Below are 14,785 nucleotides of genomic sequence, written 5' to 3' on the forward strand. Positions count from 1 at the left end.
CCAGGGCTAGGATGGTCCCTGAGGCACCAGAAGCATTGTTTTTATGCTTGGAAATTCTTTTTTCCCCTCTTTTCTCGCAGAAGTCCAGCTGCTGCAGATTCCCAAAGGGTTCCTGATCAGCTGCTCAGTTTAATTTTGCATGGAAAATTAGAGTCAGGAACTACTTAACTTGTTCCTGAAGACAGTCTGGGACACTGAGAAATCAGAAAATCCTCTGTGTACCATGCAAACTTTAACACTTTCATAGCCAAGGCTGCATACTCAGTCCACTGTCACCAGGCTGCTCTGATGAACCCAATTATGGGGAAACTAAATAGCAACCAGAGTGTTAATAAAAATAGAATTGATTATGTCACTGAGAAAACAGAAGACAAGATGAGTAAGAGGAAAGCATGAGGCATTAAGAAAGGAAATACTCTGGAGACAATGGAGACAAGAGATGTAACATAAATACTGCAATGTGGAAACGCCCAAAATACTATCTGACCCCTCAAAAGGATGGCTCATCTGCCTTCCTCCTTGGGGATGTGTTTAGTAGTAAAACAAAAGTTCTCAGACATCTTGAAAATTGTGACTTACATTAGGGCAAAGGTCAGTTCCAAAGTTTGTTTAAAGAGACCTATTTGAAATTTCACTTGTCACACTGATAAACACTGCAGTAACTGGAAAGCTCAGTCCAGAGCCCAGGTGCATCTGTGTTTCTGCTCAACTGGGTTGGTTGTTAATTGGACCACATATTTAGAGTGTTGATCTTTGCTCTGAGTCTATAGTATGACTGGGATAATGGAGCAATCAACACCACAACAGAAAAATGAAGATGGACACGCAAATCCAGTACAGGGTACTTGCAGTTAGAGTATATTTGCCAATCTTCTAATACAGTGGGTGCAGGCATACCATCTGCACATCCCACCCTTTTTGAGAACCACTGCTCTACTTGGTATCCATGCTAGACAACACCCATGGGATTCCTATAAAGGGATACCAGGATATCAGGCCTCCAAATGAAGATGGATTTGTCTGCTGAAACATCCACTTTGTGTGGAGGACCATCTGGAGGCTTTTGTTCCCACATTTTTGGCACAGGCAGGTCTTACTGGATGTTATTTTATTTTTCTTTAACTTTTTTTTAAAAACGTAAAACCTACAGAACAGTTAAGGGAACAGCACAATGAACTTTCTGGGTGTGTTTTTAAATTCTCTTAAACCTTTTCAAAGAAGCATATCTAACCACCTCAACATAGCCTAAATAAGAATAAAAAGAGCCAAGCCCTAAATATAGTATTATCAAAAATGGTTATGAGATGAGTGTGCAGATTCATTTCAATCTCAGGGGTTCCTGTTCAAACTTCCCTTGGGAAGTATGTCATTTGATACCATAATTCTTTTTACCAGGTCGTTGCTCTCAACAATTATGGCTGTTATACTTCCCTCACCATCTACCTGTGCTGAAAGCAGAGAGCACTTTTAATAAGAAGGAAAATCAACAGAGAGATATAATCTTTTTTGTTCAATGGATTCAGTGACACAGAATCCAAGAACTTGGAAGGCTGTAATCTAGGAAGAAGATTCACTTTTTAGCCTGTGAACTGAATGCTTTACCTTGGACTTCTGGCCCCCAGGAGATAAAAACAGCTTAAAAAAATCATGAAAAATATGTGCCTTCGTGCAAATAGTAGTACATGTATGATGCATGTAGTCTAGTATAATGGCAAATACACGTGGATAAGGAGTCTGGAGACCACCTGGCTTCTAGCTTTGCCACTGGTTATTAACTATAATGACTTTGAAGGAAGGACTCTATGTGCATAGAATGGGAGAATAGTATTTGTTTTGCCTATGGCATAGGATTTTTCTGAGGATTCAAGAAGATAACATGAGCTATACAAATGCAAACTGCCATAATTCAAGTTTAATTGTTTACCTGTTCGAAAGTCAAAACTTTCAGGCTGGCTGAGACCATCTATGATCACCTGTAAGGTATGTACTGTTGTTTGTAATCTTTCTGCAACCTTCTCTATTCCTTCCTTTTCAAGGAATGAATTTATTTTTTGTTGCATTTCAGGCTTTCCAATCTCACAGACTGTCCCTCCAATGGATGATAAAAACCTGCAGTGGAGGAGAAAAAAAACAACACTTATCAATAATATTACTTCTTTTCTAATCTTCTTATTCAGGTCACCCTAAAATTCATTCATCTCAGATCCATACATCAGTCTTTACTGAAAATATACTGTGTATCCCATGCTATAATAAACAGGTGATCTGTCTTGCGGAAAAAAAGCAGAGGGATGAGGAGGTTGATTTAGGTTCTTGTGCTATTTTTCAAATAAAGCACCTGCTCAGAGTCAGCACCAAAAACATTTTACAGTGTAATGTTCATTATAGTTTAGTGTCATATATATTTTCTAAATAAGGTTATCTATATTTACCTCATTTCCTAAAATTTCAGTTAGGAAAACTTATTTGAATTTAAACTAGCCAACAGGCAAACAATTATTTGCTGATACCAAAATCCAATAAAATATGCATCAAATATTGCCAACTTTTTTTTTTTTTTTAAAAGACAGGGTCGCACTCTGTCATCTAGGCTAGAGTGCAGTGGTCCAATCATAGTTCAATACAGCCTTGAACTCCTGGGCTCAAGTAATCCTCCCACCTCAGTCTCACAAGTAGGTGGGACTACAGGCATGAGCCACCATGTCCAGCTAATTTTTTTTTCTTGGTATAGATGGGGTCTTGCTGTGTTGCACAGGCTAGTCTTGAACTCCTGGCCTCAAGCTATCCTCCCACCTCGGCCTCCCAAGTAGCTAGGGCTGTAAGTGTATGCCACCCCACCTGGCTAATTTTTAAATTTTTTTATAGAGATGGGAGTCTCACTATGTTGCCCAGGCTGGTCTCAAACTCTTGGCCTCAAGCAGCCTTCGCCTCCCAAAGTGCTGGGATTACAGGTGTGAGCTACTGTGTCTAGTCCCAGCTTTTGACAAATGAATAACTCTATTCAAGTGCCATGTCACTGCTTTTTACTTCTCTGTGGCCATGACAGGAGTGTTACCTGGGTAGCATACTATCAAGTACATTGAGTGTTTAGAGTCAACAGAAAAATTATGAGGGGGGATATCAAAAATAAAAAGCAACTTTCTTCCAAAATGGAAGTAAGACCTCAATTATATAATCTAAAGATGAATATTATATTTATTCATTTTATATATTACATAGCTGCACTATTTGCAAAGAAAAATAACCACCTTTTAAAATTTCCTTTTGCTATGTGCACCATTTCTTTTGCTTGCATAGCTACCTCTCAGTTATTAATACTCAGCTTTTGAGTTCAATCATAAATTGATGAACAAAAAATAATTAAAGGCCAGGCGTGGTGGCTCACGCCTGTAATCCTAGCACTCTGGGAGGCCGAGGCGGGTGGATCACTCGAGGTCAGGAGTTCGAGACCAGCCTGAGCAAGAGCGAGACCCCGTCTCTACTAAAAAAAAAATAGAAAGAAATTAACTGGCCAACTAAAATATATATAGAAAAAATTAGCCGTGCATAGTGGCTCATGCCTGTAGTCCCAGCTACTCGGGAGGCTGAGGCAGTAGGATTGCTTAAGCCCAGGAGTTTGAGGTTGCTGTGAGCTAGGCTGATGCCATGGCACTCACTCTAGCCAGGGCAACAAAGTGACACTCTGTCTCAAAAAAAAAAAAAAAAAAAAATAATAATAATTAAAGGGTTAAGATGCATTTACCTGCAATTTCATGTGAATATCAGGCTGTAGCTTACTTTCTTAACATTCCTTGGCTGGCTATTTTTCTACACCATTAAGTTCCATTTCCTATGATTAATGGCACTTTAAAAATGTCAACACAGTAATCAGACAGATAGTGATACTAATGCCCTCAAACCCTTTCCTCTAAGGGTATCTCTGGAATACAAGAAGAGAAAAAGGAACTGTTGGAGGTTTGTCTATAATCAAAATTGGGATATATCCCATTTGGCAGGTTGCTGCATCATCACAAATGCAATGCTTGTCATTCCAATCTCTTCTGCATTGTTGTGTTCAACCAGAAGAGGCTTCTTCAGTGATACTCTGATGCTGATAATCTGGTATCTGGTGGAGAAAACTCTCCTATCTCTCACTGAGCATCTCTTTGGGTTTAAATGTGAAACCCTCTTATACTACTATAGCCATATTTTTGGTCAAAAACAGATTTTCCAGCATGCAGCTAATTCTTTTGATAATATATTTTAGTTAATAGTCTAATAAACAACCAAGGAGTTAGTGCTTGGTCTCCCTCTTTGGAAATGAGCCTCCATCCAAACTGGTGGCTAGTGAGAGATACACACCATGAGTCTGTGTGTTTGTGGCTTCCCCAGCACGGTGGAGAGGCAGCTGGTATCTGTTAGCACTGATGGATGGGCAGTAGCACACAAGGGCCCTGGTGACAGGGAACAGCTGCTGGAGCTCTGACTGACGGGGCAGATGACACATGACAACCTCTGCCCACAGCCAACTTCCTTACACAACTTTCTAAATGATTCATGCCCTGCTGAGCAGGCTTCCCTGGTATTCACTCTCTTGGCTTTATTGGTCTGCGACCGGCTACTTAGCAGAACATCTTTCAAATCCTCAAGATTCTGGCTTATAATCATCTGTTAAAATGCCAAAAACTGTATTCATGGGCTGTAAATCTATAACCTTGAATAGCATTTTATTATTAATAAAAGCAACTAAATGGCAGAAACTTCCCAAAGAACTGTACAAGTCTTGGCTTCAATAACAAAAATGTCGGCTCTGCAGGCCACTTGGAGTTTTAAGGGTGTGTGTGTGTGTTTGTGTGTGTGTGTGTGTGTGTGAGAGAGAGGAACACTAACTGCTACGAAAGTCACTTCCATATAAAGAATTCTGCTTATAGTGGTTGCAGATGTAAGAAGAAAATTGGTCTGTTTAACCTGGGTGCATATTTCATATATCATTTTCATTCCCACACCATAAGCCTGAGGGCATTGGTAACTGAAATCAATAAAAAAGCACCAAGTTGTACTCCTAGCTAATGCTTCATATTGATCAACCCTATTTTTAAATGACTACAGGACAAAGTCAAGTGCTTTTGTATTTTGAAAACTTTCTAAAAGTTAACAAGGGCACAAAAAAGAGCGAAGGGAGGAGGACTATAAAATGAACTTGGAATAGCATTCGGATTGACCTCTCCCTTACTGAAGTTCAAATATATTTAACTGTATATGACAGAAAGCAATGTTTTATGCCCAGTAGCCATTCAATAAACATACATTCCTTAAATATCTGAAGAAAAATTTATTCTACATAAATTTTCACTTTAGAATTGAGTGTGATAATTAATACTCAATACAAAGTATTTTCTATCTCGAAAGTACCAAATCAAAATATACAACTTTATTAAGCTTGGAACACAGAAGGTAAGTGAACATATACTGATAACTACATGTCAGACATTATGCTGGATAGATATTCTCATTTAATCATGACAATAATCCTAAAGGGAGGTATTATAACACAGAAAAGGAAAATTGAGGTTCAGGGAGCTTAAATAACTTGCCCAAGGCCATGTAGCTATTCTCAGCAACTGCAGTTTCATGCCACACACAATGTATATGTTTGTGTATAACTGAAGGTATGTAAAAATTAAAGTGCTGTATTTGGTTAACACAGAAAACAATACTTTCAGTAATATTTTACTAATATAATTTAATGTCAGTTTACTTTTATTATTTTTTTAAATTTTATTTATCAATTTTTTTGAGACAGAGTCTCACTCAGTTGCCCTGAGTAGAGTGCCATGATATCATCACAGCTCACAGCAACCTCAGCTCCTAGGCTCAAGCAATCCTCCTGCCTCAGTCTCCCAAGTAGCTGGGACTACAGGCACGCACCATGTTGTCTGGCTAATTTTTCTATTTTTAGTAGAGACAGGGTCTTGCTCTTGCTCAGGCTGGTCTCGAACTCCTGAGTTCAAGTGATCCTCCCTCCTCAGCCTCCCAGAGGAGGATTACAGGCATGAGCCACCGTGCCCGGCCATGTCAGATTACTTTTAAACATTAAACAGTTAACACTGAATAAATCCCATAAAGAAATTATTATACACATGCTTTTAAAAAGACAATTCTCCCAAAAGTCAGTGAGTTATTAAAGTCATGTTCTCATTTTCTCCACTGTCTCTGGAAGGCTTTTTCAGTTTGTTAAGGACTGCTGTTTGAGCTGCTGTTTTTATTTAATATGTAATTTCATCCATCTTACTTAAAGTAAGAAAGTAGCATAAATGCAACAAATAAGCACATCATGTTCTTTTAGCACACATCTGTACACAGTTAAAATACAGACGTTGCAGCAAAGATGATGCTTACTTTTCAAACAGAATGCTATATAAGCTAAAATCTCTGACATTTGCAACAGAAACTAGTTATAAAAGCAGAAGTTTTCCCCTCTAAGAATAAGAAAAGTCTCTGTAATACATTTTCAAAGAATAAGAAATTCTCAAGATTCATAAGACTTCAGACATAGCCATTCAGCTTTATGTAATCATTTCCAGCATGGAGATTTAGGAGCTGAGGAATCGGTTCATTACATTAAAGCAATATGATACCCTACAGAGCACAGAAGAACCATGGTGATGCAACACAATCACTTTAAAAACAACTTAATATTAGCATGTGCTTTGTGGGCAAAACACATATGATTTATAACTCCACCAAGAACCATGCTATAAGGGCAAAGGATTCTAGTTGTCTATGCACTCTCAATGCTTTTAAGAGAATTTCCTACTTGTTTATTTTTATCCATTAGTTTTACTCAGTTTTAAAGTAATTGCATCAATAAGCAAAAAGCTAAATGCAAGAGCACATCATTTTAGAAATGAATAGGTACACACACACAGAGCAGATCATAATTTATAATACAAGCAGATATAATGATTTAAAAAGAGAGTTTATACTTACTCTAAGAGAAAATCTGGCCTTGTAAACTGTGATTGCAGATTAAGCAGTGGGACACAAATTAAAGTTCAGTAATAATTTGTTATTCTAAAAAACACAGGTACTACATGTATGAGTGTTTTCAAATCTACTGCTCTTAATATTAAAAACTGAATATAAATTCAGGAGTGGCAAACAAGGAAAACCTGCTGTTTCTTTTATACCATCTACAGAGGAGCTGAATTTACACAGATGAGTCTACCACAGCTGCTGTTCCAGCAGTCAAATCAAAGGGATAGCAAAGTGAATTGCACTTTAATTATCATCAAGGTATCTTTTCAAACTTCTAATCTCTTTGTAAAACCAAGACACAGAACTAGGCCAGAATCCTTAAAAATCTTTGTTGGTACAAAATCTACCAAGTAATTGTAAATTAGAGTGCACTTATACAGAGGGCCACAGAACTACCTATTGTACTTCAGAAGCTAGCAGATATTTAGTGAAAATAAGATTTTTAAATGGCTTTTCTTAGCATACAATCAACCACAGAAAGAGCAAATAGTTCTCCACTGGAACTTACAGCTCACACTGGCTTTTAAAATTAACATACTACAGATAAACATTTGAAAAATGTAACCCTTTCAGAAAGGGCAATGGGGTTGGTCTGAAAGCCCTTAGAGAGCCATATCTCAGAACGTAGTTTTAAATTGTATGCAGGTATCGGCAGAGGTGGGGGCATTTCTAATGTCACTGCTTGGTACCATTTGAAGTGTCTTTAGAACATCTCCTGCATCTATGAGTAGCAGAAAATAACCAACAAGAACTAAAAAGGAGCAAGATTTCCTGTCATAGATTAAGGAATGTAGTCTGTCCTTCAAAAGACTTGGTTTATAATCATCAGACTGTTACCTGCTTCTAACTTCTGAAGAACTTCCTAAATGTTTCCTTCTTTTTCAAAGATCTGTTATACATGCACAGAAACTGGATACTCATTGCATGTTGCAGTCATTGTATATAGGAAAACATATCCTTAGAAGCCTGTTTTATTTTAAAATTTGTATTCTTTAGCAATTTAGTATAGGGAATTAACTTTGTAAAAAAAAAAAGTGCCAGTTAAGATGTCCTTACATGGAAATTTTCTAAAAGTTTAAGATTTAGGATGATCTTTTTAGAAACAGTTGAAGACAATGATCATATGGTTACATCAAAGTATCTAGGATCACTGAAATAATAACCAAATAAGTAGCACTGATTATTTTTATGTAGCTTTTCCTATTTCAGAACCACCTGCTTTGTATTATATACTATGTAATTAACATATAATTTAAACTATAATTAAAAATTAAAAAAACAAATGTATATACATACATATACATCCAAATGAGTATGAGTATATAAAAACAGAAAGGTATCATATATTGAAATATTGCAATTATTGCTCTAAAGATGTCTAAACTGTTTTAGGAATTGTCTTAGAAACAAATTTATAAGGGACATAAAAAATTGGTTTTATCACATTTTAAAAAGTAGCAAACCACTAGGCCCCCAAAAAGAGAAACAGGAAAAAAAAAAAGTCAACAACTCAGTATTACCAGTTTGATCTTTCTCTTTCCAGTGAGTCTAATTGTTTTAAACACCCCCCCATGATAAAGATTTGCTAAAATCAAGGCTCTTCAAAGGAATGTGACAAAATGCTAAAGCCAATTAAAATTAATTTAGAAAAGTATACTCAGCTTTATTCAATAAACATTTCTTTACTGTGGAGGAAGACTCATATGAAAAATAACAGAGCCTTTGCCTTGAATGAGTCTAATTTTAAGTAATGACAGCATAATCAAAATGGTCTTCCATTTTTTATCTGTTCTTTTAGAAGCAGGATTTTAAGTGCAGATAAATAGATGTTTTGAAATTGCCTAGTAAAGCTGATTTCATTTAATTCTCTCAAAAATTTATTGTGGATGTAGATTTGCAGATAAGGGAACCAAACCTCAAAGAAATTAAGTGACCTGCCCAAAGTCACACAACTGAGACCACAAAGTTGCAGCAGCTCAGGTAAAAGTTATAATAGAACACATCTTCATTAGCATTTCCACCCCTTTACTTTGGGGGATTTTCAATGTAGACAGAAAATTTAGATATCTGATAAAATTTGGCACCCAGGACCACTGCCTGGGAGCAATTTATTATTACTTTTTAAACCGAATTCAAAAGACTTTGGCTCTTTTTGAGTTACTGAATAAGAGTTGTACAAAATTAAGTTAGTGGTTTCAAAGGCTGCAGACTCTCTATAGCTTAAAAACACTGTGTTTAGAATTAATATAATTTAATTTACTGCCTGTAAAGCCATAACGTGGATTAGTGCCTGTGACTATTTGAAAGAGGAGGACAAATAAAAAAGTAGTATTCAAAAACATACAGGATTGTAATGGAAGAGCTGAAATTAAACAGCTTTGGCACCACTACAGGATAAAGTCCATGTATTAGAGGTAAAGGACTTTCTTCCCTGGGAAACAGTAATAATTTATTACTACGAATGCTGTCCTGTCAAGGAATGTTCCTTTCAAAAAATTTGAAAATGCTTAACATCTGCCATTTCAATAAATCCATGGTTGTCCTCTTAATGGGCAGAGATATTGTTATTCCATTTAAAGAATCTGCAACTGAGGTCAAAGTAACTTGCTTATGGTGACATCGAGAATCAGAAGACCGGCTAAGGTTAAAATCCATAGCCAGACCGAGGGCAGGAAGGGGAGGAGGGAGATAACAGGAGACTAAATCAATACCCTACTGAGTTCAGACTCCAGACTGAGTGGTCTAAATTTGACAAAGAGAAGAAAAGAAGAAGGGCAGACAAATACTTTGGAGATGGAAGAGACTAAAGCAAGCACAGCTTCATGGCTGGCTAGCAATGCTCTCCATTCCTCCTCCACTGGGTACTGACAGGTTGCTCCAGATACCCAGAAGAGAAACCAGCAGTTTCTCCAGTCCCAAGACCCAGTATTCATATTGATTAACAATGTTAAATGCCCAAATTACATCCAGATCACATGGTAAAACAACAATGTTTTTCCTTGTAATACCCCCTTTCTTTCATGGCTAAGGTTGACAGCTACTCCTCAATTACAACAAAAATAACAGTATTAATAATTATAGCAACACTAGCTTACTCTGTCCAGGTGCTAAGTATTCTACATATATTAACTCATGTAATTCTATGAGAAAAGTATATTATTATCCCCACTTACCAGACAAGAAAACTGAGGTACAGGGAAGTTAAGTAACATTCCCAGGTCAAGTAGCCATGATTTGAACCCAGGTAGTCTGACACTGCACTGCCTCCAGACTGAATGAGGGGAAAATTATGTACAGTCTCAGGTTCTTGAATTTCCTAGTTCCCTCTACCAGCTTTGCCAAAAACATCATCTGGGCTGTGTCTTGGAACATTACGTTAGATACAACAATTAATTTCTAGGAACCCCATAGTCTGATCATGTAATTCTCAGGCAGATGAATTCTCTTCCATCATTTTTCTCTTTTGTGAGGGCACTTTTGAAAATATGATGAATGTTACTCCCTGGGAACTACGGTTAAGATGTTTAGGTTTTAACTACTAACAAGAAAAAAACAAAGCTAAGTGTGCTGGTGCGTGCCTGTAGGCCCAGCTACTTGGAAGTCTGAAGTGGAAGATTGCTTGAGCCAAGGAGTTTGAGTCTAGCCTGGCAACATAGTAATCTGTCCATTTAACATTTTTATATTTAGGTTTGGCCTCTCTTTAATGATGCTATGTCTCTTTATGAAAAGGCAATCTAATATTGTCTAACCATAGTGCCATTAGAAATTAATGTGGGACAACTAATTGATACACATTCTAAGTTATCACTTATCAAAAGCCAGAAACGATTCTGCCTTAATCTTCATGTTCAAATGCTGCCAATTCTTATAAGGCAAGTCCAGAAAACTTTGAGCTCTTTCAAATTTGCAAATAATCTCTTAGGTCTGTTTACCTAATCGTCTTTATTGCACTGCATTTGCAGTTGGATTTCTTTTCAGGCAAGTTTCCCACAAAGAAACATGTTTTTATCATTGCAGGAGTTAGTTGGCGTGCCAATGTAGAAGAAACCTGTGGTGAATTTTAGATTTGGGGTGGTGTGCTAGACACATTCAGTAGGCTAGACTCACCCCTCATAAGAATTCTAAATTACAAGTCATGGATCTTCTATTTGTTCACAGTCAAAACATGAATATCAAATCTGTGAATGTCGTATTGTGGGTCTACTGTTGCTGTTTTTTTACAAAAAAAACAATTTAAACTCCCTGCATTACAGCTGCTTATTAGCTAGAAGACTTCTTTGCTGAGCAGCAAGCTAAGGTTTAAAGGAAGGTGATAAAACCTCTGAAGGCAATTCTCAAAGATGGTAATCCTTGAACAGGAAAGAGAGAGAGACTGAGCTGCGCCCACCCAGTAAGGGTCTTCAGTCTTCGCCATTCTTCACTCTCTGGCTTGACTTGTTTTAGCTCTAAGGCAGGGGGCAAGGCAGAACCTCTAAAGGGCCTCACCCTACCCCAACTACTTTTGGCCCAAGTGCACTAGTTAGGATCCATTTATCTCATCAGGGTATCCTTGTGTATCTGTTGGGTTAATTCTACTTTGGTGTTTAAAAGTTTCAAAACCTGACTTGTTTTTAGTAAAGTAAAGATAAACATTGCCTGGCTGTTGTATCGAAGTTTCTCCCCTCCCCAGGTAAATATATTGCCAGGTTATGTGATTATTCCTGTCCTAGACCTGAATTTTAAATTCATGGCTGTGTACTCTCTGAAACATACTTTTCAACATTGATTGACAGGGTCAGAAATAGGCATATCAGAAGAAATACAGGGAATAGCACAGCACTAATATTACAGCACAGCCATAGATACAAATCAGCCCTTGATATACATTTACCTGGTTCATTCAGATGGTGCTGCATGTCACATTCCTGCTACATAGGCTGTTAACTACTTCTAGAGACTACTCTTTTAAAATTTCTCCCTAATGGCCAAAATGGAAATAACAAATACAACCTAATGCTTTATCAAAATGAGTGCCGAGTGACAGTCTTGACGTTAAATTTCCTGGCATTTTTCAAGTTAAATCAAGAGCACAACAACTTTTAAGCTTAAGTATCTGGAGTGAATCAAATTCTTAATGCAGCAAATTCTTTGGGAGAGTGCCAAGTCTCACTGTGACACGCACAAATCAGCATAATCTGCAGCACAAAGCACTACCTCCTGGCACCTCAGTCAAGAAAAGGGGGAAATCGGATACTTGCCTTGGCTCTCTGGATCAACCAAAATGGTAGGACAAAGAAAGAGGAGGCATGGCAGGGGGTGGATAGTATTTATAAATAGGCTATTTCTAGGCTTCATTCGACTCATAATATAACAGCAATTTTACTCATGGCTTACAGTACCCAACACAATGAAATCATATATGGAGACGTTGTGACAATTTCTGGATGATGACAGAAAATGGTAAGAAATCTTCTTTCATGGGCTGTCTCTGCTTTTCCAGTCTATAAAATCTGGGATGGCCAGGGCCCTGGATATGATGCTCTGTGAAGGCAAATGGGATTCAGTTTGGGCAAGTCCTAAAATCCTTTCAATCCATAAGGGATTCCAAAAGAAGTACTTACTCAACATGTAGGAAAGGCAATGCTAGGAAAGATATAAAACTTTATAAAGCCGAAAGACCTTATTCATTTAGCTGCCACTTTCCCCCTTACTTTTAGAGGTGAGGCAATTACAGCACAGAGATCAAGGCAATGGCCAAGGTCAAGAGTTCTCATCAGCAACCTGAGAGAAGTGAGGGTGGGGAGGGAAACAGAATCAAGAAATGGAGAATCAGCTTAGGGAAGATGGGCCAGAAAGAGTGAAAATATGGAGACAATCTGAAGAAGGGGAATGTAAGGTAGTTGTGATTTTTTTCAGTGAGGTATGCAGTGAAGTCACCAGGTGAGTGTGATAGACCTTGAAACAAGTAAAAGGGATTTAGAATAGAATGACTTCAAAGGACTATTGAAGTAAAATCTATCTGCAGCAATCCTGTAGAGTAATATTCTTAATTTCAGGTTCCCGTTATGTCTTCTATATGTTCTCTTACCATATCTCTATTAATTGACATTCTACCCCCACCCCTCACTTAAAAACCTGTCTGGCTCTAGGATGAACATGCTACTCCTGCTCTATACCTTTGTTTCTCTCCTGAGATGAGAAGATAGCAAATGTAGTCATTATTAAGCTGCTTACTTTGAAATGCATGTGTCTCATTCTAAAAAAGATAACGGAAGGGAATTCTTTTTAGTGCAATATTCAGGAAACACCATATCTGCAGCAGAACAGCAAAATTCTACACACTTTAGTGAAGAATCCATTTCCTACAGATCCCTTAATAAAATAAATAGGCAAAATTTCACTTATTGGAGGAGGTAACGCATTCTTAAGGGGAAGGGCAGAGTCTAATTTCAACCATGTGATGACAGAGAATAACACTCAAAGCCAGCATATTCCAGATACTCAGTTTTGTTTTTTTCCTAAGAAACACATATAACACAAGTGCTATTATTTTCTGTATGAAACAATACACACTGTCTTTAAGGGTAAAATATCCTTAATCAGAAAGATCATTATGAATACATTCAAATCTGGCTTTAAGCTAGCTTTTTAACTGTAACCTAGTTCAGGGCTCAGGCTTTGAGGTGACACAGATCAGGTTCAAATCTTGGTTCTACCAGGTGGGTTACCTTGGATAATTTACTTACCCTATCTGAGGCCCTGTGTACCTAAAGTGTGAATAATAGCAGTAGCAATCTCACAGGGTTGCTATGAGGTTTAAACAAGATGATCCTTCTAACATACCTGGTAATAAGGAAGTATTCAATGGATGTTTATTGTTTTTACTGGACTATTAACTATTCCTCAAACTGGCCTGACCTATATTTTTCTGTCTCTAACCTTTAAAACACCTCTTTCTACTGCCTAAAATTCTAAAAACCTAGCCCGAATGTAACCTCCTGTATGAAACCTTACAAGATCACCCTATCTCGAAATGAGCTCTTTCCACTGGGAGCAAACTTTGTGCTTCACAAACAGTACTAATTATTGACCACTATTATGACATCTGGGAACATAAGTTTTATCTTTACTACTTTGGTAGACTCCATGACAGCATAAATCACCTCTATTCATCTTTATGTTCTTCAGGCCCTTACCACAGTACTCTGTAAATTCTAAGTCATAAATAAAATCATCACCAATAAAATTCATAAACATTGGAACCACAAATAGAAAAAACATGAGGAGCATTTAATTGATCTTAAGAGATCAGGAATCTTAAGATCTTGCATAAAAACAATCAAAAGAATAATAGGTTTTATTTCATAAAAATTAAACATTCATATTTCAAAAATATAACACTATAAGCAGATATAAAAGGCAAACCAACTAGAAAAAAATTTCAGCCCATACAACAAAGAACTATAATATATAGAAAACCCCTATATAAATAAGACTTTTAAAAAATAATATAAATAATAAAAATAGTAAAAAAAATTGACCAACTCTAAACCACTAAATAACTAATTCAGGCTACAAAATATCATGATCTCAGTCTTGAAAATACAAATATGAGAAAGAGAGTACCAGGAATACAAAAGTTAAAAGAATCATTTCATATTTTGGTGTATTTCTGTGGGTGATATTATAGTAGGGTGATATTATAGTAGGGTGATATTAAAGCCATATATTAATACTTTCCTACTAGTTTTCTGATATAACAAAAAATGAAATATATTGCAAATGGAAC

At 37.0% G+C, this 14,785-nt stretch overlaps 1 protein-coding gene across 2 annotated transcripts in view; it reads right to left on the bottom strand.

Moving 5' to 3' along the window:
* SRBD1 (S1 RNA binding domain 1) overlaps positions 1-14,785 on the bottom strand; it is a 187,224-nt gene that overhangs the window by 2,312 nt on the left and 170,127 nt on the right. For both annotated transcript variants that reach the window (XM_045549525.1, XM_045549526.1), the window contains exon 20: positions 1,925-2,109. In XM_045549525.1, the coding sequence (XP_045405481.1) occupies positions 1,925-2,109 (185 nt within the window). The remainder of the gene's footprint in view (positions 1-1,924; positions 2,110-14,785) is intronic.

The sequence above is a fragment of the Lemur catta genome, chromosome 4 (genome assembly GCF_020740605.2).
Source record: "Lemur catta isolate mLemCat1 chromosome 4, mLemCat1.pri, whole genome shotgun sequence".
Classification (NCBI taxonomy): domain Eukaryota; kingdom Metazoa; phylum Chordata; class Mammalia; order Primates; family Lemuridae; genus Lemur; species Lemur catta.